We start from the raw sequence: 24,830 nt of genomic DNA, 5'->3' as shown, positions 1-24,830 counted from the left end.
GTGTTGTCACACCAAACAGTGATGTCCTGTAAACACTCACAGAGCAGGAGCCTCGTTTGTTAACTTTGACGGATGGATCTGCCTTCTCTTACAGATTACAAAAATAATCCCACAGGATGAATCGTTCCTGCGTGAGCCGCGTGAAAAACATGGTGACAGCTCTCAACTTTCTGTGCTGGGTAGGTTTATACGGACACACGCACACACACACACACACACACACACACACTGACATACAACTTGGCAGACTCATTTTTAGCTTCCTGGTTTTCAGGAGCGTTAAAGTGAATTGTGGCTTTTAAATTCAGACGTCAGTCCCAGATCCAGACTAACGGCGTCTCTCCTGTCCCCCCCCCCCGTCCTGGAGTTGTGTGGTGCCTTTGTTATAGCGTTCGGGGAGTTCCAGGTGATCCACTCCAGGTTTGCCTCCCTGATCATATCATTCTGGCCCATCTACCCTGCCAACACTCTGGTGGTCACAGGTACTATTGTTACCTGTGTGTGTTATTTGGGCGTGTTAGGTGGCATGAGGGAGAACCGCTGCTTGCTGATCATTGTGAGTATGAAGCATATTGTCTGTTATACCATGATTTACTTTATAAAGAGGCATCAGAGACTATTCCTGACATCGCATGCATCAAATCTGATTGGTGAAAAAACAAAAAACGGTGAATTCTAAATTCCCTCACAGCAAAAGTGTTTACAGACAGATGGCAGGAAATTCTGAAACGTGCATTAGACAGTAATCAAAATATATGTTGAATTTATCAAAGGTTTCTAAAATTAGAGAAGGCATATTTAGTCTGGTTTAATTTCAAACAGCAAAGTAAAATGGTAGATATATGAAACATTTCCGTACTGCAACAGCAAACGTTATTCTCTGATTGCAGTATTTCATCCTGTTGTTTATTCTGATGCTGGTGGAGCTGGCCATGGCCTGCGTGTTCCTGGTCTACAGCAGACAGGTAGGCTCCACCCACAGCGCAGCTCCACCCACAGGCTTTATTTCAGGGCCGGAACCCAGTGATAGAAGTCAAGGGGGCCGGCCCATAACCGATATTTGCAGCCGATATTCATTCCCAGTAACAGTGAAAATATTGGTATCAAAATGTTTAGTAATACGAGCTCCAACACGGAATCTAGTTTAAATACCTTTAAGCATGTCTAAGGTAGCTTTGATGTTATCAATCCTTTTTAGGTGGTTTACAGACACACCTGGAGGGACAGTAAGTCAGCAGAGTAGCCGCTCACGCTTCTAGAACGTTATCGGAAAGGGATGTCAACATGCGTCACATGGAGAAGTACCATTAAGCAATTTAGTCCGTAGTGTGAGTGTGTGTATGTGTGTGTGCGTGTGTGTGTGAGTGTGTGTATGTTTGTGTGTGTGTGTGTATGTTTGTCTGTGTGTGTGTGTATGTTTGTGTGTGTGTGTGTGTGAGTTTGTGTGTTTGTCTGTGTGTGTGTAGGTGTGTGTATGTGTGTGTGAGTGTGTGTGTGTGTATGTTTGTGTGTATGTGTGTGTTAGTGCGCGTGTGTGAGTTTGTGTGTGTGTGTATGTGTAGGTGTGTGTGTGTGTGAGTGAGTGTGTTAGTGCGTGTGTGCGTATGTGTGTAGGTGTGTGTGAGTGTGTGAGTGTGTGTGTGCGTGTGTGTATGTTTGTGTGTATGTGTGTAGGTGTGTGTATGTGTGTGTGTTTGTGTGTGTGTTTGTCTGTGTGTGTGTGTGAGTGAGTGTGTGTGTGTGTGTGAGTGTTTGTGTGTTTGTCTGTGTGTGTGTGTGTGTGTGTACCCGCCTTTCATCCATAGCAAGTTGGGATCGTACCTGTAAAAGCTACGATCTTGGATAGTATCTGTAAAGTATATATATATATATATAATATATATAACCTGTCTGTTGTGCAGATTGACACCTACTTTGAGGAAGACCTCATGCGCAGCCTGGAGATCTACAGACAGTCCAGCGAGGAACACAACACGACCCTTAAAGATGAATTCGATGCTGTCCAACATTTGGTAAATGATCCTTCATTGGACTCCACTGCTTTGTCTTTGTTTGATGCTCTCCGGATCAATATTGAATTGTTTTTTGCCAGTGATTAATTACTCATTCCTATGTTGAAGTAATAATCTGGGCAGTCCGGATTATTCCCAGATCTTTAAATGCTACGCTACATTTAGAAACACGCTTTTTGTTGGGCTGTCAACCAGCCCATCTGTCAGACACCACCCAGCCAAGACGGAAGCAACCACAAACAAGCAGGACATCAGTGGCAAGATAGAAAAAGATCAGAAGTATAATTCGATGTTGAAGGTTATAACCAATCCTAAAAAAGTGGAATCCAATCTCATCTGAATCTGGATGGAAACAGGAGCCTCTAAGGCAAAATGATCTAAACTGTGCTCTAAAACTCTAAATTGTGTTCACGCTTGACTCTTTTTGTGTGTCCAGTTTAAGTGCTGTGGAGTTCATGGGATTACAGACTGGAAGGGGAACATCCCAATCTCCTGTTGTTCCCAGGACCCCTGTGACGTCTTCATCCACGCCAACTGGCAAGAGGTTATCCTGATGCCTCGTCGCACGAACGCAGTTTTAACCCGATACCTGTATGCACGCATATATTTATATTCGTTTACCTGGAATATACATTTTGTCTTTCAGGGTTGCGTTGTGAAGCTCAGGAACTGGTTTGCTGGAAATTATCTCAGCACGGGCGCCGGCGTACTCGCAATGTTCTGCATACAGGTAAAGTATTACCCTTAGAAAAAACTTTCAAACGTGTTGCACTAAGTGATGTCACAACAGGCACCGTTCAGGCTTTAAACCGGCAACTGTAAGTTTAAACACGTAGAACACGGACCACCTGGCTGGATGTTCATTGGTCCAGATTTTGTCTCCATAGATTTCACAATAATTTCTGCTCGCCTCTGTTACAGTTGATCTGTCTGTGGATCACCATCCCGCTCACGTGCCACCTTCATCGCCGTGGACTGGGCTACCAGTGAAAGAAGACCGCTTCACCCAGTAGCGTTCCACGTCCAACGCTTTTCTCTGAATCAATCATAACTCAAATCGCTCGGATGCCAAATCAATTTTGACATATCACTCTTTTTATTTAAATTGGGGGTTAAACCAGAGGAAGGGACACGATAAACCCTGAAAAGCTCGACTGGTCGATGAGAATCAAACTGAGCAGCACTATGGATGCGAATGTATGACATCAGTGATGACATCACTATGTAGTCCCCGCAGGCACACCAGGACTACACCCTTCTGACTGGATGCACCGTACATGTTACAGGGCCGCTGCCCACCATCAAAGCTTTATCATTATCATCCTTTGCTGTAATTATCCTTTGATCATGTGTCAGAATGTTTAGCATATAGAACGGTGATTACGTTTAGTGCTATTTTACTCCGCTTAATAAATTCAACGACACATTTGAGTCGTCTCCAGTGACGCTTCCCGTCTGTCCAGCTCATGGCTTCTCCAAGAGAATTTCATTTCTAAGCTTTAAGATTATTTAAATGCAGTCGCGTTTCCCACCGAGGCCTTCAGTGATGCCGTCATTTATGACGACTCGGCGCCGAGTCATCTCAAGCGGCTACAACCCAGGATATGAAAATCAATAAACCCGCACCAGCAATTCTAATTGAATCATTAAGTGCTACTGTCAAAATTAAAAAATAAAAGGAAATTTAAACTCATGCCCACCAAATGTTAATAAGACCAACAAGAATAGGCCTCTTTAACAAGATTGTACACCAAATTGAAAAATCGTAGTTTTCTATAAGGCAGCAACAAGCCGTCGACATGCGTTCTTAACAGGCCTCCATGCAACAGTAAAACGACAAAACAAGTCCGAGTCCTTCCACAAAAACACAGCTGCACCAACGCGCCACATTATCTACACACAATGCAGAAGAGAGAGAATTTAGTTTTTCATTTTTAGCATATTTGTCATTTCATTTTTATCATTGATTTAACAGGAATTAAAAAGAAAGACAAAAATTAAAATTGAAATAATAAAATGTTTGCACATTTCCACGGCTGCCCCCCCAAAAACTTGTCGTCTACTGCGTTTCAAAAGCAAAAGCCCCTTACGCCTAGGATAGGCGCTCTGGCCTAATAATACACGACTCGTTTCAGGGGATTTTTGTGACACTCAGAATAATTTATTCGTCATTTTAAAGTTAGTGTTTAAAGTTGCTTCTTCAAATAGCAGTTAAAGTGATGACTCAGAAATGTCAGATTTGAATCAATATCAAGCCAGTCCCTCAGCTGCTCTGCAGCGTCTTCATTACGAGGCTGCTGGGGGGGGCGCTGGTGAATATCGTCCCCACAAATATGTGTGTCCCCCACAACGAGTGCTGGATTACTCTGCAACAACCAAGGTCCTCGATCTGAAAGCCCAGGTGGCGATACCGCTCATCCGTCTCAAAGAGTGTGTTGTTTGTGTAGCAGCCAAAGAACTGGGGGGGGGGGGGCACATGCACATCAAAGAGTAATCAGATTACTGCCTTTCCCAGAGACAGCAGTGGTCGGAAACACAATAGCACATTTGACGTGGAAGATTGTCAAAAATAAGAGGCTTTATAAATGTCAGTGGTGAACTCAACGTGTGTAATATTTATTTGAGATGACTCCTGTTCAGCAGACCGATTAGTTTCAATCAGATCATTCCTGAATGCTTTCATCATTTAGTCACTTTTATTCTCTCGACTTTTAACCAGGTAAGTTAATTGAGAATTAATTATCTTTAGCAATAAATGAACATTTTACTTGCACGTTCATTTAACCCTTGTGTTACCCTTCAGAAACGTTTCATCCATGAAACCTTCAAGTGGACAAAAACGTCCATTTTCTAGGACGAGTCCAACAGAAGGTCACAGGGAGCCGAAAACAGATCCAAACCGAAATAGATTCAGTCGGTCCTCAGTAAATCCACATTTCTTTCGGGAGCCGAGCAGAGACCCCAGTCTCTGTAAGTCGGGCAGTCCCTTGATCCAGGCCAACACCCGGCCCCCTAAAGACCCGTTAGAGACACTGTCTTTCGTTAAAGCCTGTGTAAAGTTAAAGGTGTGGCGTGTATACACGGACGGACGCTGCGTTTGCTTTAACAGGACGTTTACTTGTATACGCGGACGGACGCTGCGTTTGCTTCAACAGGACGTTTACTTGTACACACGGACGGACGCTGCGTTTGGTTTAACGGGACGTTTACTTGTATACACGGACGGACGCTGCGTTTGCTTTAACAGGACGTTTACTTGTATACACGGACGGACGCTGCGTTTGCTTTAACAGGACGTTTACTTGTATACGCGGACGGACGCTGCGTTTGCTTTAACAGGACGTTTACTTGTATACACGGACGGACGCTGCGTTTGCTTTAACAGGACGTTTACTTGTACACACGGACGGATGCTGCGTTTGCTTTAACAGGACGTTTACTTGTATACACGGACGGACGCTGCGTTTGCTTTAACAGGACGTTTACTTGTATACACGGACGGACGCTGCGTTTGCTTTAACAGGACGTTCGCTTGTATACACGGACGGACGCTGCGTTTGCTTTAACAGGACGTTTACTTGTATACACGGACAGACGCTGTGTTTGCTTTAACAGGACGTTTACTTGTACACACGGACGGACGCTGCGTTTGCTTTAACAGGACGTTTACTTGTACACACGGACGGATGCTGCGTTTGCTTTAACAGGACGTTTACTTGTACACACGGACGGACGCTGCGTTTGCTTTAACAGGACGTTTACTTGTACACACGGACGGATGCTGCGTTTGCTTTAACAGGACGTTTACTTGTACACACGGACGGACGCTGTGTTTGCTTTAACAGGACGTTTACTTGTACACACGGACGGATGCTGCGTTTGCTTTAACAGGACGTTTACTTGTATACACGGACGGACGCTGCGTTTGCTTTAACAGGACCTTTACTTGTATACACGGACGGATGCTGCGTTTGCTTTAACAGGACGTTTACTTGTACACACGGACGGATGCTGCGTTTGCTTTAACAGGACGTTTACTTGTACACACGGACGGACGCTGTGTTTGCTTTAACAGGACGTTTACTTGTACACACGGACGGATGCTGCGTTTGCTTTAACAGGACGTTTACTTGTATACACGGACGGATGCTGCGTTTGCTTTAACAGGACATTTGCTTGTACACACGGACGGATGCTGCGTTTGCTTTAACAGGACGTTTACTTGTATACACGGACGGATGCTGCGTTTGCTTTAACGGGACATTTGCTTGTATACACGGACGGACGCTGCGTTTGCTTTAACAGGACGTTTACTTGTATACACGGACGGACGCTGCGTTTGCTTTAACGGGACGTTTGCTTGTATACACGGACAGACGCTGCGTTTGCTTTAACAGGACGTTTACTTGTATACACGGACGGATGCTGCGTTTGCTTTAACAGGACGTTTACTTGTACACACGGACGGACGCTGCGTTTGCTTTAACAGGACGTTTCGGTTCCTCGGGTCAGGAAGCAGAACGGGATTAACCAACGCGACAAAAACAAAGGTTTTTAACGGCTATTGGACAATTGATCACGCAAACATGTCTGTGGTCGTTTACAACAGAACGCGGCTCCCTAACGTGACAATACTCATTGATTGTGTCTCCGCCGTCAGTGACTGTAATCTCACCGCTAAGCCCGACGCGGGATCGATGAAGTCGGCCCAGAAGCCTTCTCTCTGCAGGGCGCAGCAGATCTGCTTCGCTCCAGCAATGAACTGCACAGGGGAGAAAAACAAAGTCACTCGGTTTTCACTCATCCTCAGCGTCCGACACTTCGGTGTGAAAGCAGAACTGCATTTTAGTCTCTCACACACAAACTGGAAAACCTTTTACAGTGTACCACACTCGGGGTCATATTATTATTCATAGCTCAATCCTTAGTTTCTGTAACGTTTACTTCTTAAAGCAGAACTAAATCTCCTCTCGGGCTGCGGCATCAACGCTCCTCATGTTCTCAGGCGACGCGTCACCTTGTCCAGCAGCTGCTCTCTCTCCTCCTCGACGTCGCTCGACCAGGACGTCATGTCGTTCTGGGTCTTCTGGGTCACCGTCACCACCGTCACGTCAGGGGACGGAGCCTCGGGGAACATGGACCGGAAATCTATCGGCACATTATCAGGAACCATGCAGACGAAGAAAGCTTTTCATGCTCCGGCTTTGAAGCGTTATTTGATTGTTTAATTTGATTGGACCAGCAGAGGCACAATAAGCTTAGATGTAGCCTGTTTATAGGCCATTACCTTGCCTCTCAATCACTAATCAATACAAGGAAATCTTGGATACGCGACAGCAGATGTCATCAAGCATTGCACAGCGGAACCTTGGTTCTCCAACATAATTCGTTCTGTAATGTTTGAAAAACAAAACTAAAGAAAAATTTCCCATAATAATGTAAACTGGATGAATCCGTTCCTACGCAGCAGATAAATGTCCGTTTCCATGGCTACAGGTATATTAATGTGTAACTACGTGTATCTAAACAACAGATAACACATAAAAGTGTAAATAGTATGAAACGAAAGCATAATAAAGTTAATTTAACACAGTTCTGTATCATTTACACCCCGTTTAGGCTGCGGTGTCGGGAGGGAGGGGGAGGGACAGAAGAAGGGGGAGGGGCTATTCCTTTAAAGGGAGTCCTCCTCCATTAAGTGACTGGGTAACTGTCTTCCTGGGTTTTATTCCTTCTCTTTAGCTCAGTTTTCCGCAGTAAAGTCTAAATCATTGATTCCTCCGTCCCGTCCTGCAGCAGATCCCAGACACGGACGCCGTTTCCATTTCTGGAGATTATTTCCTCCTTTAGTTCAACAGTTGTTCTCTCTACTTTCCTCTGTTCTGTTCCAGTAGTTTTACTGCTGCCTTTCTTTGGATCCATGACTAAGAGCTAAAGAGAACAAAGACAAACATTAGCACAGAGTCTTCCTCCTCCGGTTAGACTCCGCCTTCGATCACCTGTCTTCGGCTCCACTCGTGTGTTCAACTTCAGAAGCATTTTAGATGTTTGGTTCGAGGGCCGAGTCGTTGGAGAACCGAAGTTCCACCGTATAAGGAATGCAGTGAGACACACCTTTCTTCAGAGGTTCAGGGCAGGACTGAACGGCACACTCCACAGTGGAGATGTCAAAACACTGTCCAGCTCTACCGACATCTGGGGACAGAACGCCGTCGTCCTTCTCCTGGGACACACAAAAGACACGAAGCGAGACAGTTCCAGTTTCGTTTTACCAACTTCTGCAATATTCACCTGATCAACTTCAAACTTGGACGATAGTCTCAACGGAACGATGAAGAAAAGGATCGAAAGCTCCAGCAGCGCTTCAAAGACGTGGCCTTAATGCTCTGTCCAAAGTGTCTCTCACGTTACATGTTGGACGAGGCTGATTGTCCACTACAGAGGACGCATGTCAACGGGCTGGGTCTCAGGAGGCGTCGGGCAACTCCTGAATTCCAACCTTGAACTTGTCTTCAAGCGGATATTAATTTAACTCGTCTTTAAGCGGATATTAATTTAACTCGTCTTTAAGCGGATATTAATTTAACTCGTCTTTAAGCGGATATTAATTTAACTCGTCTTTAAGCGGATATTAATTTACCTCGTCTTTAAGCGGATATTAATTTAACTCGTATTTAAGCGGATATTAATTTAACTCGTCTTTAAGCGGATATTAATTTAACTCGTCTTTAAGCGGATATTAATTTAACTCGTCTTTAAGCGGATATTAATTTAACTCGTCTTTAAGCGGATATTAATTTAACTCGTTTTTAAGCGGATATTCATTTAACTCGTCTTTAAGCGGATATTAATTTAACTCGTCTTTAAGCGGATATTCATTTAACTCGTATTTAAGCGGATATTAATTTAACTCGTATTTAAGCGGATATTCATTTAACTCGTATTTAAGCGGATATTAATTTAACTCGTATTTAAGCGGATATTAATTTAACTCGTATTTAAGCGGATATTAATTTAACTCGTATTTAAGCAGATATTAATTTAACTCGTATTTAAGTGGATATTCATTTAACTCGTCTTTAAGTGGATATTCATTTAACTCGTCTTTAAGCGACTTTATCCATTTTCAGAGACGGTACTGATCACACTTACGCAGAACTCGTCCATGTACTGGGTCAGCATGAGTTTCTGTCTCTCGGCGCCAGACAAGGCAGAATCTCCACCGGGGACCGGTCGGAGAGGCGTGTTCTTCCACTCCTCCAGCCGCGCTTCCAGGCGGTGGTCCAGACGTCCCACTGGACCCACTGGACCCACGCCCTCATCAGACAAGTCCATCCGGAGTCCTGAGGAGTACGAGCAGTTGATGATGCAGGCTACAACGTTGACTCAACAAAAAGCCCGGGACATACCCGGGTCTGAGGGGGCGGCGGCCATGTTGGATCCCGCAGCGTTAGCGAGTCTGGCTCCGGTCACACGACGCACCAACACGTGAAGCCCGGGGAGGAAAGTGACCCGCCTGGCTCGCCTGCAAAGCACCTGGGCCAAAGGACAAGACAGTCATGTGACCTGCAGTCCACACACTGGTGAGAACCGGCCAATCAAACGGTTCTGAAATTAGAGCGTCGGTAACTTCACAGGTTTAAGCTGCATTTACATTTATTTCTATCGCTAGCGGCAAAAAAAAGTGAGCGCAAACAGGCAAAAATCCTAAATCTATTTAAAAAATAACAACAAGTAATTCAGGAGTAATATTTGTCTGAACAAAACTCATTTAGTACGTTTCAGTTCTACATTTCACTTGGGTTCTCACCGTTGCAGTGGCCATCTGGTGTCGGTTGTCTTGTAGTACTTAGCTCGGTTCTTGTAGTACTTATCTCGGGTTCTGTAAGAGTACACGAAGCCTTAAATATTCAGAAACACTTCTGATGTCACACAAAGTTAGAAAACACCAAACCAGCCTCTAATGATGGTCCTGCAGATGTTAACGGACCCGGGACCGCAACAGAACCCTGCAGAACCTGATGGTCCTGCAGATGTTAACGGACCCGGGACCGCAACAGAACCCTGCAGAACCTGATGGTCCTGCAGATGTTAACGGACCCGGTACCACAACAGAACCGTGCAGAACCTGATGGTCCTGCAGATGTTAACGGACCCGGTACCACAACAGAACCGTGCAGAACCTGATGGTCCTGCAGAACCTGATGGTCCTGCAGATGTTAACGGACCCGGTACCGCAACAGAACCGTGCAGAACCTGATGGTCCTGCAGATGCTAACGGACCCGGTACCGCAACAGAACCCCGCAGAACCTGATGGTCCTGCAGATGTTAACGGACCCGGGACCGCAACAGAACCCCGCAGAACCTGATGGTCCTGCAGATGTTAACGGACCCGGTACCGCAACAGAACCCCGCAGAACCTGATGGTCCTGCAGATGTTAACGGACCCGGGACCGCAACAGAACCCCGCAGAACCTGATGGTCCTGCAGATGTTAACGGACCCGGGACCGCAACAGAACCCCGCAGAACCTGATGGTCCTGCAGATGTTAACGGACCCGGGACCGCAACAGAACCCCGCAGAACCTGATGGTCCTGCAGATGTTAACGGACCCGGTACCGCAACAGAACCCCGCAGAACCTGATGGTCCTGCAGATGTTAACGGACCCGGTACCGCAACAGAACCCCGCAGAACCTGATGGTCCTGCAGATGTTAACGGACCCGGTACCGCAACAGAACCCTGCAGAACCTGATGGTCCTGCAGATGTTAACGGACCCAGTACCGCAACAGAACCCTGCAGAACACAGTCCTTTCAGGAGGAGCTGCTACCAAACGTCGGAACCATCTAGAAAAGATCTTAACGCGGACGCTAAATTAAGGGACGATGACGTATTAACGTACCTGTCGCGGCGACCATACGTTAGCGCGTTGTGCACCTGAAGAACCGGAAGCGGTAACTCCCGACGTCCGGCTTACTGCGTCACGCTGCTACTTAAATATTGAACAAAATAAATACTAAATAGTTTCCCAAGTCCTGACAGAAACACACCGACTCTCGGCGTCACCTATGAAAGCTAAAGCTTAACCTTGAAGATGCGCATGCGCGGCTGCGCGATTCTCTCTTTCTCTTGGCGGCTGTCAAAGAGATTTTATGAGCTTTACCGCCACCTACTGGACCGGAGGGTCACCGGCTGCATACGTCACTTTAGTAAAGATTACAAAGCAGAGCAACTGGATAAAGAAAAGAAAAGCAAATAACTTAAATTAAATCAAAAAGAACAATTTAAAACACTCATGTATAACGATTAAGCGCCTAATTGTATTAATTTATTAATTATTGTATTCTCAGTTCCTTTATGGGTGTTTATTCTTTGTTTGTTTGTAGTGTGTTTTTGCATCTTGGTACGTATGAGCTGGCGGGGAAAGAGCATGAATTAAGTTATAGTTTTCTAGAAAACGTTTTTCACAAAAACAAAGTGCTCTGGTGCTGACCCAGATGTCTTTGTTTTGGGAGAAAGGGTGCAGATTGTTTCCGAATACAAGTACCTCGGAGTCCTTATCGGTTCACAGCTTAATTTAAAAAAAAAAACAGGTTAAAAAGGTCTGTAGCAGTTAAACTCAGGTTCACTAGAGATTACATGTCAAGAGGGGCGTCGTTGATGTACGCATTCCATGATTCTTTCTCATGTCACTTCCTGCCTAACAACCTGGTCCCAGGCCAGTCCCACTACTCTGGTGACAGAGAGACACAGAAGGACAAGACAGGACATAAAGCAAGCTACAATTAGAGTCACAGGTCCAGGTTAGTGGCTGTAAAAGAGAGAAAATCAGAACCAACACCAAAGATTCAACCCAGTAAACATTTACTTGACTTGCGGTAAGAAACGAGACTATAGTATTCATTCTTTCAGCAAGGGAGAGTGGAGCTGCTAGCTTCGTCCTCGATTCTCAGAATGTTTTAAAGCATTCTTTAACATTGCGAGATAGGGCACTTGGAGGCGAGGGTCTGCAATCTCTGATTGATCAGCTTGTTATAAATGGTACTGCTACTGATTGGTGAATTAATGATAAACACTTTGACATCAACATGTATTGATGGATTGTGAATAAACAGAAGCAGAGGGAGGAGCTCAGCTCAGTGTGTCATGGAAGGAACTCCCTTAAACACTGAGTTAAAACTGCCTGAGCGAATTGATGAAGCAACGAGTGAGACTTCTTCTTCTTTATTGGTAGACGTACGTGGCCAGCGCGGATCAGCCAGGATGCACGAATCAGAAGCATCGATCCAGGCTTTTCTTCGTTTGTCACACCAGCTGTTCATTAAAGTAGCTGCTAAAGGGAGACAGAGTGGTGACCCATAGATCAGGGTCCGGCAGAGGCCGTCTGTCTGCTGTTAAACTGCAGTTTGGATCATCTGCTGACGGTCCGGCGACAGATCTTCATCAATAGCGTCAAAATGGTACCATCATAAGAGAACACAAGTCCCTGGGCTCAGAGTCGCCCAAGTTCACAAGTAAAATTAAGTTCGGAGTAATATTGTGATCGGATGAACTGTGTTCCTGGACCCTAAGAATATTGATCCGATTAGGGCTTCGGAATAAATTATTTTGACGCGCACTTTATACCAAATATACCGGAAATAGTAGAAGAAGCCGTAGCGCCTTCCGTTTTCTCCGTTTGCGCTTTGCAGGACGGCTTGTACCGAAACATCGTGCGCCCTGATCGGATCATCAATCGCTATGAACCAGCCCTCCGGATCGGAATAGAGTCTTGATCGGATTGAGCTCGATTAGGTCACACTAATCCGATTTGGGTGTGTACGTGAAGCATTTTTTATTCCGATCAGGCTTTTAATCCGATTAAATGTGTGCACCTTGTTGTTTTATTCTTACTTTCCTCGTTGTCCAGGTTCCACGTTGGATTGATTAGTCCATGTACGATTTGACTCCATCCAGTCATGCATGCCAGGCGGCTGCCACAGAGCCTGAATGTAAGAATCCATTTATGCTGTCCTGCAAAAGAATAGTCAGAATAAAAGTTCAGGATTACCCAGAGGCACATGAAACACAGGAAGGAATTAAAAATAGAAAACTCTCCAGGTCCTCTTTCGGTTTCAGTTCTTTTGATTCGGATCCCCCACAGTTCCCTTTTCTTTTGTCGGTTTCCGAGGAACTTGCACTCATTCAACTATAGAACCCTCTTAGAAGTGAAACCGAAGCACCGGTAATTGTCTCTCATCCTTAATACTTTCCTCCAATGAGCAGCACAGAAGCCATCGCAGATCTCAGAGCAGATGTGCTGACTCTCCCGTCTGGAACATCCAACAGCGACGCTTGATCCGGTTAACAGAGACCGGGCCGCGCCACTCATAGACGCTTCAGAGAAATGAAACTTTCCTCGGCTACTTTGCATCCTCTCTCGCCTTCATGTCATCAGATCCTCATCCGTTTCATCACACTTCCTGTTTCTCCTGTAAGACCATTTCCCAGAAACAGAGACATCCCGATTAATCACGATTCGGTGACGACAGCTTCTTCTTTCAGCTCCAAATGTTTCTCGCCTTATGCATAATCTACGAACCTCTTCAAAGGGCTCACTGAAGTTAATTCATGACAGCGCTACCCACTGCACCCAATCAGACCAATTTCTTTTTTTTTGGAGTGTTATGGAATCATGGGATTCTTCCTTTGTCAAATAAAGCAGGGGTCCCCAACCACCGGTCCGTGAGGCATTTGTTACCGGGCCGCACAGAAATAATAACTAATTGATACCATTTCCGTTGTATCGATTATTAGCATCTAAAGGGTGAACGGATTTTTTCCGTAACATTCGCCTGTGAATTTTCTTGGTCACGTGATACGTTACTAAAAACATCCGTGAACTAGCGAAAATGTCTAAAAAATAAAGGTCTTTGGAGAGCTTATTTGTTAAGGGGAAAAAATCCAATTGAGGAGGAAGAAGAGGAGTCAACAACCTCCAAGAAAATAAAATTTATTTTAACAGACAAACCAGGAGTCAGACTTAAAACTCGGTTTATGTCCACCTGATTAGCTTCGTTAACGAGCAATGACGGGTTCAAAACTGCTTCGGCACAGATACCAAGAACCCGACAAGAACCCTGGATTAAAAGACAAGAACCTGGATTAAAATAAAAGAACCTGGATTAAAAGACAAGAACCTGGATTAAAATAAAAGAACCCTGGATTAAAAGACAAGAACCTGGATTAAAATAAAAGAACCTGGATTAAAAGACAAGAACCTGGATTAAAATAAAAGAACCCTGGATTAAAAGACAAGAACCTGGTGTAACCGGATGATTGGGGTTAATTGGGCAGGTGTGGGAGGGAGCGCCTGTGGCCCATTTACCGCTGATTGGGGGGGGGGGCGTATATAGGTGCTTCCCCCTCCCTCGTTCCAGGTTCTCATTTTGTGTTTTCCCCGTCTCGAAGGCAGGTTGGCCGTATAGACTGTCACTGCGTTGTCTCTTTTCAGTTGTTTTTAGAGTGTAAATAAATGTTTTGAATTCCTAATGCCGTGCTGGTCTTCGGTGTGAGCGGGCCTGTGCGTAAGTGCCGTCGGGAAACCCGCTAGAGCGAGCTGGGCACCAAAAGGAAAAAAGAGATCTTTAGGTTGAAAGTCCTAAAGTGGCGTTGTTGGCAAACCATCGTCTAGCCCCATATGCACGACGCTACACTGGATTAAAAGACAAGAACCTGAAAAAATTGCCCGGCACGAAACCGGTCCGTGGCAGGAAAAGGTTGGGGAGCGCTGAAATAAAGGATCCATTCTGCAGCCTGAAATGATCCTCAGTGTTTCTGGGAAACCATGAGAATGGATCGGAAGTGAAATTGAAACTGCTCCAAGCAGCCCTGTGGGTGTTTCCCAGCGTATAAAACAGGCCCTGAAGGTTCACTGAGACCGCAGAGACTGCGGTGCCTGAGCCGGAGCCACCATGAATCCAGCTGTTCTGGCCTTCCTTTGCTGCCTGCTTGTCTTCCATGTACAAGGTAGGGTGACAATTGGTGCGCATGTCCCGTCTTAATGCTGATGATACTCATCTTAATATAATAAGGGCAGTTTAGGCGTCATTTTGAGTGAATTGTAGGACGAGTCTTGGTTGTTTAGGAGGACGATCAGTTGTGCTTGGAATAGGCTTTTCAAATTGTTCTGTATTTGTCGTGATTTAAACTCTTGAATCTGAAAACACAGGATTATATTGTTCTGAAATGTATTCACTAGTTTAGGTCTTGGCGAGGGTCCCAGTGGTTTCCAGCCCCCCTACAGCATAACTGGGGAGTTAGCCAAAGGCTCTGAGGCACAAATGGCAGAATGATAGCAGCGGAGACAAAAAAAAAAAAGAGAAACGGCATTAAAACTAAAACAGGTGGCGCAGTGGATAGCGCTGTTACCTCACAGTGAGACGGTAACCGGACTCGAGTCCTGTCTGTTTGCAGGCTCTCCTGGTGTCTGGGTGGGTTCACTCCCCATTCTCCAGCTTCCTCCCTCCTCCCGAAACCTCGTGGTACATTTTCGTTGTTGGGTCTGATCACCAAACAATAAGTCTCTACTTCCGCAGGCGAACTCGGTCACACATCTGGGAGATGCTCCTGTCTGAAGGGTTATATCGACAGGGTCCACCCGAGGCTCGTGAAGGCGGGGCCGGTGGTACACGGCCCGAGTATCTTCTGCCGACGTACGGAGATCACGTGAGTACATGAGCTGAAGCGACTCGCGAAGCTTCTGGGGTTCAGCCTCTAACAGGGATCCTCCTTCTGTCGCAGCGTCACGTTGAAAAATAACAAAGAGAAGTGCATCAACCCGCAGTCAGAGCTCGGACGGCGCATTCTGAGAAAGTAAGCCGTGGATTCCAGGAAGAAGCGCTGCTGCGACCTCCAGATCTGCTGTTTACACAAATGGTGTCCTGTGTTGATGCAGAAAGGAAAGGAAAGATGGCGTGACATCGACGACGGCTTCAAGCTCAACCGTGAAGCATCCGGGCTGCAGGACGGCACGCTGAAGACCGACAGAAGTTCTCCTCACGGGACCGCTTCATGCGTTACAGACACCAGGAATAAACTCGTTTTAGTCAGCTTCAAGCTTCCAGGAAGGGTTTTAGTTCGAACATATTTTTACAGTGTTCAAATGTTCTTTACTGCAGTGGCCAATGAGGATGCGCTGGTGCAAAAGTATCAGCAGCAGGAAACAAGCCGGCGACACAACGGTGTAGCTCAGCCTCACGTAGCCGAAACATGACGACGAACAAACAAAATATTCTAATCCACTTTTATGGATCGAGACTTTGATATCAATTCTTATTAAACTATCAGAAATATCTTCGACTTGGTCTGTAGTCAGTGATACTGAATAATGTATAAACCGCACCGCAGTATTTTAGAATATCAGAATATTCATAATAAAACCAGACATTCCACAACAACACCTTGATGTGAGTCAAGGCTCTGCAACCCGTTGGGTACGCTAGCAACACATTAAACCAAAAACAATGGAGCCCCGTGTTTACATGAACAACATTTATTTAATACAATTATGATCGGATGCACTGTGTTCCTGGACCCTAAAAAGATTGATCGACTAGGACTTGATCACATAGACTTTGAAGAAAATGAATGGATGGAGTAAAAATAAAACACACCGAGAAAAAGGATTCAAAAGTCTGTCCAGTTTGTAGGATTTAATGGGATCTGCTACTGTACTTATATCTTGTCCCCTGAGGGGTCGCCATAGCAACCCAACCTTCTCCACTTCACCCTGTCCTTTGCATCGTCCTCCCCAACACCAGCCACTCTCATGTCCTCCCTCACTACGTCCATGTCTCTTCTCCTGGGTCGTCCTCTAGTCCTGTTCCCTGGTAGTTCCATTCTCAGCGTCCTTCTACCGATATAGTCCCCGTCTCTCCTCTGGACATGTCCAAACCATCAAAGTCTGGTCTCTCTGACCTTGTCTCCAAAACGTCTAACCTTCACTGTCCCTCTTATTGTCTCCTTTCTAATCCTGTCCAACCTGGTCACTCCCAAGGAGAACCTCAGCATCTTCATCTCCTCCACTTCTAGCTCCGCCTCCTGGCCGAAAAATGAAACATTGTTTTCGTCGTGGGTTCGTCCTGCGAAACAAAGAGTCATTGTGCCGTTACTACCGAGTCTTTCATACGTGCCCACATCCCCCGTGTTCCACAGAAGCCCACAGTGGAAAAGGTTAACAGAGGAAATGAGTTTCCTTAAACGAGTTTCCGGACTCGTCATCGGCTGCTGAGATAAAGGCCTTTAGTTCATCATCACACACCGACATGCACCAGAATCAAAGTTAACAGCCTGTGGTGCTTGTTAGTGTTTTTGGAGAATATTTTGGACACAGGTTTTAAGAAACAAAGCCCTTTAAACAGGTCAGGGTCACATGACCGAACAACCAATACTGAGGTTAAATATTTTCGTCGCACACAAACACAAATAATATCTGTTTCATACACTTTAAAAAATTCATAATTATTCGATCAGTCAATCGCAAAGCAAGCGTCACACAGCAAACCTGAAGCGGGCAGTATTCCGGGGTGGGAGGAGCATGTTTGGGTCCCCTTTTGCCCTCAGAGATCAGGAGGCTAATGCGGCCCTGCTGCAGAGCCTCCCTAATCGATACTTTCCCCGTTAAGCAGCGACACTGAGACGCATCTGTGACATGTAAAAACCATCGCCCCCCCCTTCACTGCTGTGGCTCGTCTTGGGAAGCAGAGCGCCGCTTTGCTTCTGGAGTTCCCGTCGTGACGTCTGGAACCAGCAGCTGCTCCGGCGGACGCAGGAACACCACAAGAACTGTGATGTTATCGCTAGAGCCGCCGGCCTTAGCATGAGCTACCAACTTCTGAGCGACTCTCAGTCCGACGGCTCGCTGTTCCCGTGAAGAGTCTCCGCCGCCGTCAGCGTCACCGAGCTGTCTCAACGCTTCCAGGACGAGATGCGGGACCTCCGAAGGTTTGACTGCATCAAAGAAGCCGTCGCACGCCAGAAGCACGTAGTCCTCGTTGCCAAGCAGCGGCGTCAGCGAGCAGTCGGCGTCTCCGGACACATAAGGCTTCTGGTCGAAGTCACCTGGGCCAGAAACGTGGTTTGATTAGCAGCTGGAGCTAAACACAAAGCGCAGCTATCCTCCCGGTCCTGAGTAAACTCACGGAGAGAGTCGTCCCCTCACAAATACAGGAACACGCTGACGTACTTAACCGTTGAACCGGCTCAGTCGTAGAGCGGGCCGTCCGGTGACCGGTCCGAAGGCCTGCTCTGACTGTCCACGTCAAGGACACTGAACCCCAGCCCGTTCTGGGCACTGTAAAACGCACTATACAAGTGTAGTCTATTTACAATTTACTTTATTTCAACGCGTTTGATGTCACAGATCATAATTCACTCATCGGTAAACTGGAATGCTAAGAGGATTTAGCATTAGCATCCAATTTATGAAGACTTATCTCACAAGTAGAAAGCAAAGGGTTTATTACTCTGGCAGCTGGTTTTCACTCTCAGGTCTTGGACTGTGGGGTCCCGCAAGGAACCTGCCTGGGACCCCTCTTATACGCCATCTTCACGAATGATTTACGATCAGTTTCGTTTAAAGCAGCTGTACAAATGATCGACAATCATTCCACATTGCATTATGTTGAGGAAACTGTCAGGGAACTCGATGGGGTTTTATCAGCCGAGTTAGATACGGCATTTGACTGGATAAAACTAAATAAGCTGCTACTGAAACTCTCCAAAAGCAATCAATTATTATAGTTTTATGTTATTGCTTTTGATTTACTAATATTGTAATGAGGTGAGATCAAAGTTATAAGCTCCATGGGATTTTCTGATCTCACCTGCACAGTCTGTTTTCCTTTTTTTATTTGTCTGACTGTTCGATTTGTTGTGTGCAAATAAATAAAAATAATAATCTTGTGATCGAGTCATAAAATGTCATCTACACCAAATATGACTTATAGAACAGGTATAAAACAAAAGATTACTAGGAACAATAATACAGTACACCTTGATACCACAGTGAAGAACATGGTGGTATCGCCATGGTGAGGAAATATATATTATATTATTATTATATTGAATATGAATGTAATACACATACTGCAGTGCTTTAGCGGTCTCTACTAGTGAGAGAACTAGAAGCCAGTGGAGCTGTGGTTGTGGTGATCTTACCTATGGCTCTAGAGACAGCGTACGTCCCGTTAACACGCCAGCAACCCATGAACGTGATGCAACCGCCGAGATCCTCAATCCTCCGTTTCTCATCCTGGATGAAGCAGAGCTCTCGTTAGTGTCCTTGTAGTTAAAGCAAAAAGACACGGCAAGGAATCCGGTAAAATGATTGTGATCCGAACAGTGACCCAAATGATGGTGACGGGATTCTCTCTCACCCTGTTATTGGCTGTGAGAAAGCTCTGCGTAACCCCCCCCCCTTTGACATTAGAGGACAAAATCAAATGCTTTCAGTCAAGGGCAAACTTTATCTGGAAATCTCTTGACTTTTTCCACCAATCAAAGACGGAAGGCGGGGTCTCGATTCGCCTCGCCTCACACAGAAATAAGAAAGAAACATGTTGTCCAGCAGGGAGCGTTGTGTGTGAGATCCTTACCTCTCTGTCTGGTTTATGGGGGTCCATGAGAGTTACATCCTGCCCCCGTCTGACCAGCACCGCTTGAGAGTCTCCCAGCCAGGCGACAGCCAGCTCCTGGCCTTGGATCAGAACCGCTACCCCCGTGGTGCCGCTCCGCAGACGCTGACCACGATAAAGACAGAATCCTCAATTCAGACTATTTAGTTTAAAAAGGCATCAATGAAATACTTCTGCGATGATCCGGGGTGCGCCCCGCCCCGCCCCGCCCGGACCCCGCCCGGACCCCGCCCGTAGCCAGCTGAGACAGGCTCCGGCAGGACGCGACCCGCAAGGCGGATAAGCGTCTGGAGAGAAGACGGATGGATTTAAATTCAGTACTTTGAAAGTAACTGATTTAAAGTTACGACTTAGTATAGTGTGAATTATTTAATAATACGGTAGCGAAGTACACGGTGGCACAGTGGGTAGCGCTGTAGCCTCACAGCAAGCAGGTCACAGGTTCAAATCCCACTTGGGGCCTTTCTGTGAGGAGTTTGCGTGTTCTCCCCGTGTCTGTGTGGGTTCTGTGTGGGTTCTCCCCGGGTTCTCCGGCTTCCTCCCACACTAAAAGTGTGAGTGTGTGTGAATGTCTGTCTGTGTGTGTGTGTGTGGCCCTGCGATGAACTGGCGGCTTGTCAGAGCAGGGTGTACCTCTGATGTTTCCGTACCTCCCTCTTGGATTTGTCCTTGAACGTCTCGTCCGTGCGCTTGAAGGCACTTTTAAAGGCTGCAGCCGCGTCACTCTGCAGAGTCCTCTCTTTACTCAGAACAACGTGGAGGTGTGTGGCAGCATAGGTGGCGGCGTCCACGCCTCCATGTCCATCAAACACCGCGTAGTAGGCACGGTCCACTCCGTCCTGCACCGTGGACAGAGACAGATACATGTCTGGATGTTTATTCATCCGCGAGGGGATGGACCTTTTGGGACAAGAGCGGGAACCTGGAGTCCGAAGAGCTGGTTGAACTCAGGCAGGACCACGTGTTTGTCCTCCATCTTCCTCCTCGTGTTCTTAATGGCATGAACAGAGCAGCGGAGCAGCCGAGCGGGAGCAGGCGGGAGCTTGGGGAGGTTGTGATGCCACGTCGTCGCCACGGCGATCAGCTTGTTGAGGAAGAGACGCTGAACGGCCTCCGACAGAACCACTGATAAGCAAAAAGAAGAAAGGGATTTTCGCGGATGAGGTTTGTATTCGGTTCCCATTCCCATTAGCCAACATGGGAAGGAAGGAGCAACCCTCGTGGAGGAGCTGTCACCTGTTAGCCCGGCCGCTAACGGACCTCTCAGGTGAGACAGGGAGCAGATTAGCCGCTGACGATGGTCAGAAAACCCAGATACACTTTCAAAACCTGATTTACTGGACAGATGGTCCTCTTATAAAGAAAGGAAATCAGCTTCCGCGTTGGAAAATGAGAATCACTATCCCAGCAGAGAGCAGGAGGATAAACCTTCGTAGTTTACGTCTAAGTTTAGTGCGTTTCCTGGCCCGTCTGATCCAATGACGTCATATTTATCTTTCACTTTCCATACAGAACACAGGATAGCGTCACAAAACAATAGTTTCCAAACTGAGCATGAGTTGAATACTGACAGACGACTTGCTGCTCCTCTTCTCCATTGGCCACAGCTTCCTGGGGGCAGTGGAAAGGTGAGAGGTCACTCTGCAGCAGCTGGAACAGAGCAGCCTGGCACAAGAGTGCACCAAGTCCCGCAGGAGCCCCCCTGGACCAACAAGGACAGGGACAAGTCAACGTGGGTCAAGCCAGGACTTTCAGCTGAGAGGTGACAAACTATGAATAGAATAGCTCAGCGCTCATTCCGCCAGACTGAACTCAGGAAACGGGAAGTGGGGAGAACAATGATGTCTCCACACAGGATGTAAAGACTTCCTGTCAAGCAGACCCGACTTCTGAGTTCAAACCAAAAGGATCCTTACTGCATATTAGGGTTAGGGGTAAACCCTCGGATACGAGGTGGACACGGTGGATTCGCCGGTAAACTGTTACAGAACAAGTTGCTACGGAGTGAGACAAACATGGCAACAGCAGGAACGGCAGGAACGGGAGGAATTCAGGCAAGCATTGACAAGATCTTTGAACGGCCTGGAGAAACTAGACTCCACAGCAGCTTAGATCTGATGGTTTAGCTGAAGTTCAGCACGTGTGACTAAACTTTAACATTCTGATGGAATTCTCTGACGTCTGCTCTGGGGTTAGTTTTCCTATCTCTGTGGAGTCGGTGAAGAAAACGCTGGAAAATGAATTCAGGATCAAGTTGGTGAGGAAATCAGCGCTGAGGTTCGGCCGCTGTTGCTAGCAGCAGCGAACGTCCCACCTAGCATGTATGCTAGTCTGCAGCACCTTCAAAGACGTTTGTGTCTGTTAAACACCAGGGAACGGGGGGGGGGGGAGTCATAACACTGATTTATAGGCGTGTACTATTACATATAACGATCAACTAAGGCGCCTGGTAGTTCAGTGAACGTGTTTAAATACTGCAAAAAACGGTAAAAACAGATACTTTACTCATGATTTTATGAAAGAATAAGTGTTGGCTTGAGTATACTGTAAAGTGGCGTGCGCCCTGATAGGTCGCCGACCCCTGTTCCGTTCTATGGCTCTTGGAATATCTATTTTGTGCGATATGTGTGGTGTGATCGATGTTATTGGTTCGTTGCTTGGGGCGACGTAGAACGGATTTATCGGGTTGCTTTCAGTATTGATTACACCCGATTCATTATAAACAAACAAACATGGAGCCTTCTCTTAAATTGAATCTTTAGATTGAGCTGTGTTCATGCCGACTAAGTGTGGCGGCTGCGTGTGGCTCCTCCCCCTCCCGGGCGTACCTGGCAGCCAGCAGCCTCAGGCCCAGCTCCAGGCTCTCTCCATGCAGCTCCTCCAGGGAGGCTTTACGGCTCAGAGGGCTGATGGGCAGCCGGCTGTCCTCCTCCAGAGCAGCAGGAAACTCCCCCACGAACCTGGCCAGGAAGCCCCGGGCCTCCTCCTCCTCCTCCTCCTCCTCCATCCTGCCGACAGGGGCGGAGGACAGATCAGAGGTGGAGACGAGGAAGGCTTCAAATCTGACACTTTGATGGAACATTATGGATTAGCATTTAGCACATGCATAAACCAATCAATAGCCCAATATCATTACAAGAGTAAACCAGCATAGCATCAGCCATATATATATAAAGTACAATAGCCTCTCTTCAGTCTATTTTCAGACTTCTGAGGATTGTATTGTTTATTTGATGTTTCCAATGCTGAAAGAGAAATGCTATTCCTCCAGTTTGGTATTTGTATTTTAGATATTGCATTCGTGAAGGCAGTAAATCCAAGTTTTGGATTGGACTAAAATTCCGGTCGAAGTAAATGGAAAGAGTAAAATGATTGTTTGTATTTTTAGTGGCAGCATGCTAGCTAACACCGGGTTTGTGTTGGTCATCATCTTAGCTTGTCGACTAACTTCTGCACAACACGAAAACGAGTAAACAGCTAGCACCGAGTAAACAGCCAGCACCGAGTAAACAGCTAACACCGAGTAAACAGCTAGCACCGAGTAAACAGCTAGCACCGAGCAAACAGCTAACACCGAATAAACAGCTAACACCGAGTAAACAGCTAGCACCGAGTAAACAGCTAACACCGAGTAAACAGCTAACAACGAGTAAACAGCTAACAACGAGTAAACAGCTAACACCGAGTAAACAGCTAGCACCGAGTAAACAGCTAACAACGAGTAAACAGCTAGCACCGAGTAAACAGCTAGCACCGAGTAAACAGCTAACACCGAGTAAACAGCTAGCACCGAGTAAACAGCTAACAACGAGTAAACAGCTAACAACGAGTAAACAGCTAACACCGAGTAAACAGCTAGCACCGAGTAAACAGCTAACAACGAGTAAACAGCTAGCACCGAGTAAACAGCCAACACCGAGTAAACAGCTAGCACCGAGTAAACAGCTAACACCGAATAAACAGCTAGCACCGAGTAAACAGCTAACACCGAGTAAACAGCTAACACCGAATAAACAGCTAGCACCGAGTAAACAGCTAACACCGAGTAAACAGCTAACACCGAGTAAACAGCTAGCACCGAGTAAACAGCTAACACCGAGTAAACAGCTAACACCGAGTAAACAGCTAACAACGAGTAAACAGCTAGCACCGAGTAAACAGCTAACACCGAGTAAACAGCTAGCACCGAGTAAACAGCTAACACCGAGTAAACAGCTAGCACCGAGTAAACAGCTAACACAGAGTAAACAGCTAGCACCGAGTAAACAGCTAACACCGAGTAAACAGCTAGCACCGAGTAAACAGCTAGCACCGAGTAAACAGCTAGCACCGAGTAAACAGCTAACACCGAGTAAACAGCTAGCACCGAGTAAACAGCTAACAACGAGTAAACAGCTAACACCGAGTAAACAGCTAACACCGAGTAAACAGCTAGCACCGAGTAAACAGCTAACACCGAGTAAACAGCTAGCACCGAGTAAACAGCTAACACCGAGTAAACAGCTAGCACCGAGTAAACAGCTAACAACGAGTAAACAGCTAACACCGAGTAAACAGCTAGCACCGAGTAAACAGCTAACAACGAGTAAACAGCTAGCACCGAGTAAACAGCTAACACCGAGTAAACAGCTAGCACCGAGTAAACAGCTAACACCGAGTAAACAGCTAGCACCGAGTAAACAGCTAACAACGAGTAAACAGCTAACACCGAGTAAACAGCTAACACCGAGTAAACAGCTAGCACCGAGTAAACAGCTAACACCGAGTAAACAGCTAGCACCGAGTAAACAGCTAGCACCGAGTAAACAGCTAGCACCGAGTAAACAGCTAGCACCGAGTAAACAGCTAACACCGAGTCACCGGATAACTTCTCACGTCACCGGAGAGACCGTCGCTCGTAACCAGCTAGCTCCTTTGTCGTGGATCCCGTCCGACACAAGATTAAGCTAATTACTGGCTGTTATAGCCATTACTTACTTTAGCAGCTTAGCCGAGCTAAGCTAGCAGTGTCTGCTCGGTAATGTCGCACCGGCACCGACACCGACAGTTGGAGGAAACCCGGCCCGGAGCGACACAAAGAGTCAAAGAGCCTCCGTGATGGCGCGGACAGAGGACAGCCAACACCCCAGCGAGGAGCACCA

General features: G+C 46.5%; 4 protein-coding genes across 4 annotated transcripts; 2 read left to right on the top strand and 2 right to left on the bottom strand.

Moving 5' to 3' along the window:
* The first annotated feature begins 116 nt into the window (after positions 1-116).
* Positions 117-3,413, top strand: LOC137893291 (leukocyte surface antigen CD53-like). Its single transcript, XM_068738747.1, has 7 exons — positions 117-179; positions 368-556; positions 891-965; positions 1,902-2,012; positions 2,449-2,556; positions 2,659-2,742; positions 2,934-3,413. The coding sequence occupies exons 1-7, from the start codon at positions 117-119 to the stop codon at positions 3,000-3,002; spliced, it is 699 nt and encodes a 232-aa protein (XP_068594848.1). The 3' UTR covers positions 3,003-3,413.
* Positions 3,414-4,040: 627 nt separating this feature from the next.
* mmadhcb (metabolism of cobalamin associated Db) lies at positions 4,041-11,017 on the bottom strand. The gene is made up of 8 exons (XM_068738637.1): positions 10,917-11,017; positions 9,823-9,894; positions 9,422-9,548; positions 9,165-9,355; positions 8,127-8,235; positions 7,030-7,160; positions 6,688-6,774; positions 4,041-4,470 (listed from the first exon to the last, which is right to left on the bottom strand). Exons 2-8 carry the CDS (start codon positions 9,835-9,837, stop codon positions 4,276-4,278), a joined length of 855 nt encoding a protein of 284 aa, XP_068594738.1. The 5' UTR covers positions 9,838-9,894; positions 10,917-11,017; the 3' UTR covers positions 4,041-4,275.
* Positions 11,018-14,967: 3,950 nt separating this feature from the next.
* Positions 14,968-15,872, top strand: LOC137918174 (alveolar macrophage chemotactic factor-like). The gene is made up of 3 exons (XM_068760929.1): positions 14,968-15,022; positions 15,592-15,721; positions 15,797-15,872. The coding sequence occupies exons 1-3, from the start codon at positions 14,968-14,970 to the stop codon at positions 15,870-15,872; spliced, it is 261 nt and encodes an 86-aa protein (XP_068617030.1).
* Positions 15,873-16,531: 659 nt separating this feature from the next.
* ppm1f (protein phosphatase, Mg2+/Mn2+ dependent, 1F) lies at positions 16,532-24,830 on the bottom strand. Its single transcript, XM_068761074.1, has 8 exons — positions 24,667-24,830; positions 22,518-22,697; positions 21,261-21,391; positions 20,612-20,814; positions 20,340-20,528; positions 19,651-19,794; positions 19,214-19,307; positions 16,532-18,115 (listed from the first exon to the last, which is right to left on the bottom strand). Exons 2-8 carry the CDS (start codon positions 22,694-22,696, stop codon positions 17,730-17,732), a joined length of 1,326 nt encoding a protein of 441 aa, XP_068617175.1. The 5' UTR covers position 22,697; positions 24,667-24,830; the 3' UTR covers positions 16,532-17,729.

This window comes from Brachionichthys hirsutus, chromosome 4, assembly GCF_040956055.1.
Source record: "Brachionichthys hirsutus isolate HB-005 chromosome 4, CSIRO-AGI_Bhir_v1, whole genome shotgun sequence".
In the NCBI taxonomy this organism is placed as follows: Eukaryota; Metazoa; Chordata; class Actinopteri; order Lophiiformes; family Brachionichthyidae; genus Brachionichthys; species Brachionichthys hirsutus.
The sequence above is the reverse complement of the archived record's forward strand: the minus strand, read 5'-3'. Positions and strand labels throughout refer to the sequence as shown.

What these genes read in the sequence shown, in the direction of transcription:
- LOC137893291 (XM_068738747.1), top strand. Translation starts at nt 117, where the DNA reads ATGAATCGTTCCTGCGTGAGCCGCGTGAAAAACATGGTGACAGCTCTC. An exon ending in ACCGCTGCTTGCTGATCATT is followed by an intron (nt 557 to 890) that starts GTGAGTATGAAG and finishes CTCTGATTGCAG; the next exon opens with TATTTCATCCTGTTGTTTAT. An exon ending in TCGCAATGTTCTGCATACAG is followed by an intron (nt 2,743 to 2,933) that starts GTAAAGTATTAC and finishes CCTCTGTTACAG; the next exon opens with TTGATCTGTCTGTGGATCAC.
- ppm1f (XM_068761074.1), bottom strand. Translation starts at nt 22,696, where the DNA reads ATGGAGGAGGAGGAGGAGGAGGAGGAGGCCCGGGGCTTCCTGGCCAGG. An exon ending in AGAGGAGCAGCAAGTCGTCT is followed by an intron (nt 20,815 to 21,260) that starts GTCAGTATTCAA and finishes TTTGCTTATCAG; the next exon opens with TGGTTCTGTCGGAGGCCGTT. An exon ending in CGCTGTCTCTAGAGCCATAG is followed by an intron (nt 18,116 to 19,213) that starts GTAAGATCACCA and finishes TTTCTGGCCCAG; the next exon opens with GTGACTTCGACCAGAAGCCT.
- LOC137918174 (XM_068760929.1), top strand. Translation starts at nt 14,968, where the DNA reads ATGAATCCAGCTGTTCTGGCCTTCCTTTGCTGCCTGCTTGTCTTCCAT. An exon ending in GCTTGTCTTCCATGTACAAG is followed by an intron (nt 15,023 to 15,591) that starts GTAGGGTGACAA and finishes CTACTTCCGCAG; the next exon opens with GCGAACTCGGTCACACATCT. An exon ending in TGCCGACGTACGGAGATCAC is followed by an intron (nt 15,722 to 15,796) that starts GTGAGTACATGA and finishes CTTCTGTCGCAG; the next exon opens with CGTCACGTTGAAAAATAACA.
- mmadhcb (XM_068738637.1), bottom strand. An exon ending in CGCCGCCCCCTCAGACCCGG is followed by an intron (nt 9,356 to 9,421) that starts GTATGTCCCGGG and finishes CGTACTCCTCAG; the next exon opens with GACTCCGGATGGACTTGTCT. An exon ending in CCCTGAACCTCTGAAGAAAG is followed by an intron (nt 7,161 to 8,126) that starts GTGTGTCTCACT and finishes ATGTGCCGATAG; the next exon opens with ATTTCCGGTCCATGTTCCCC.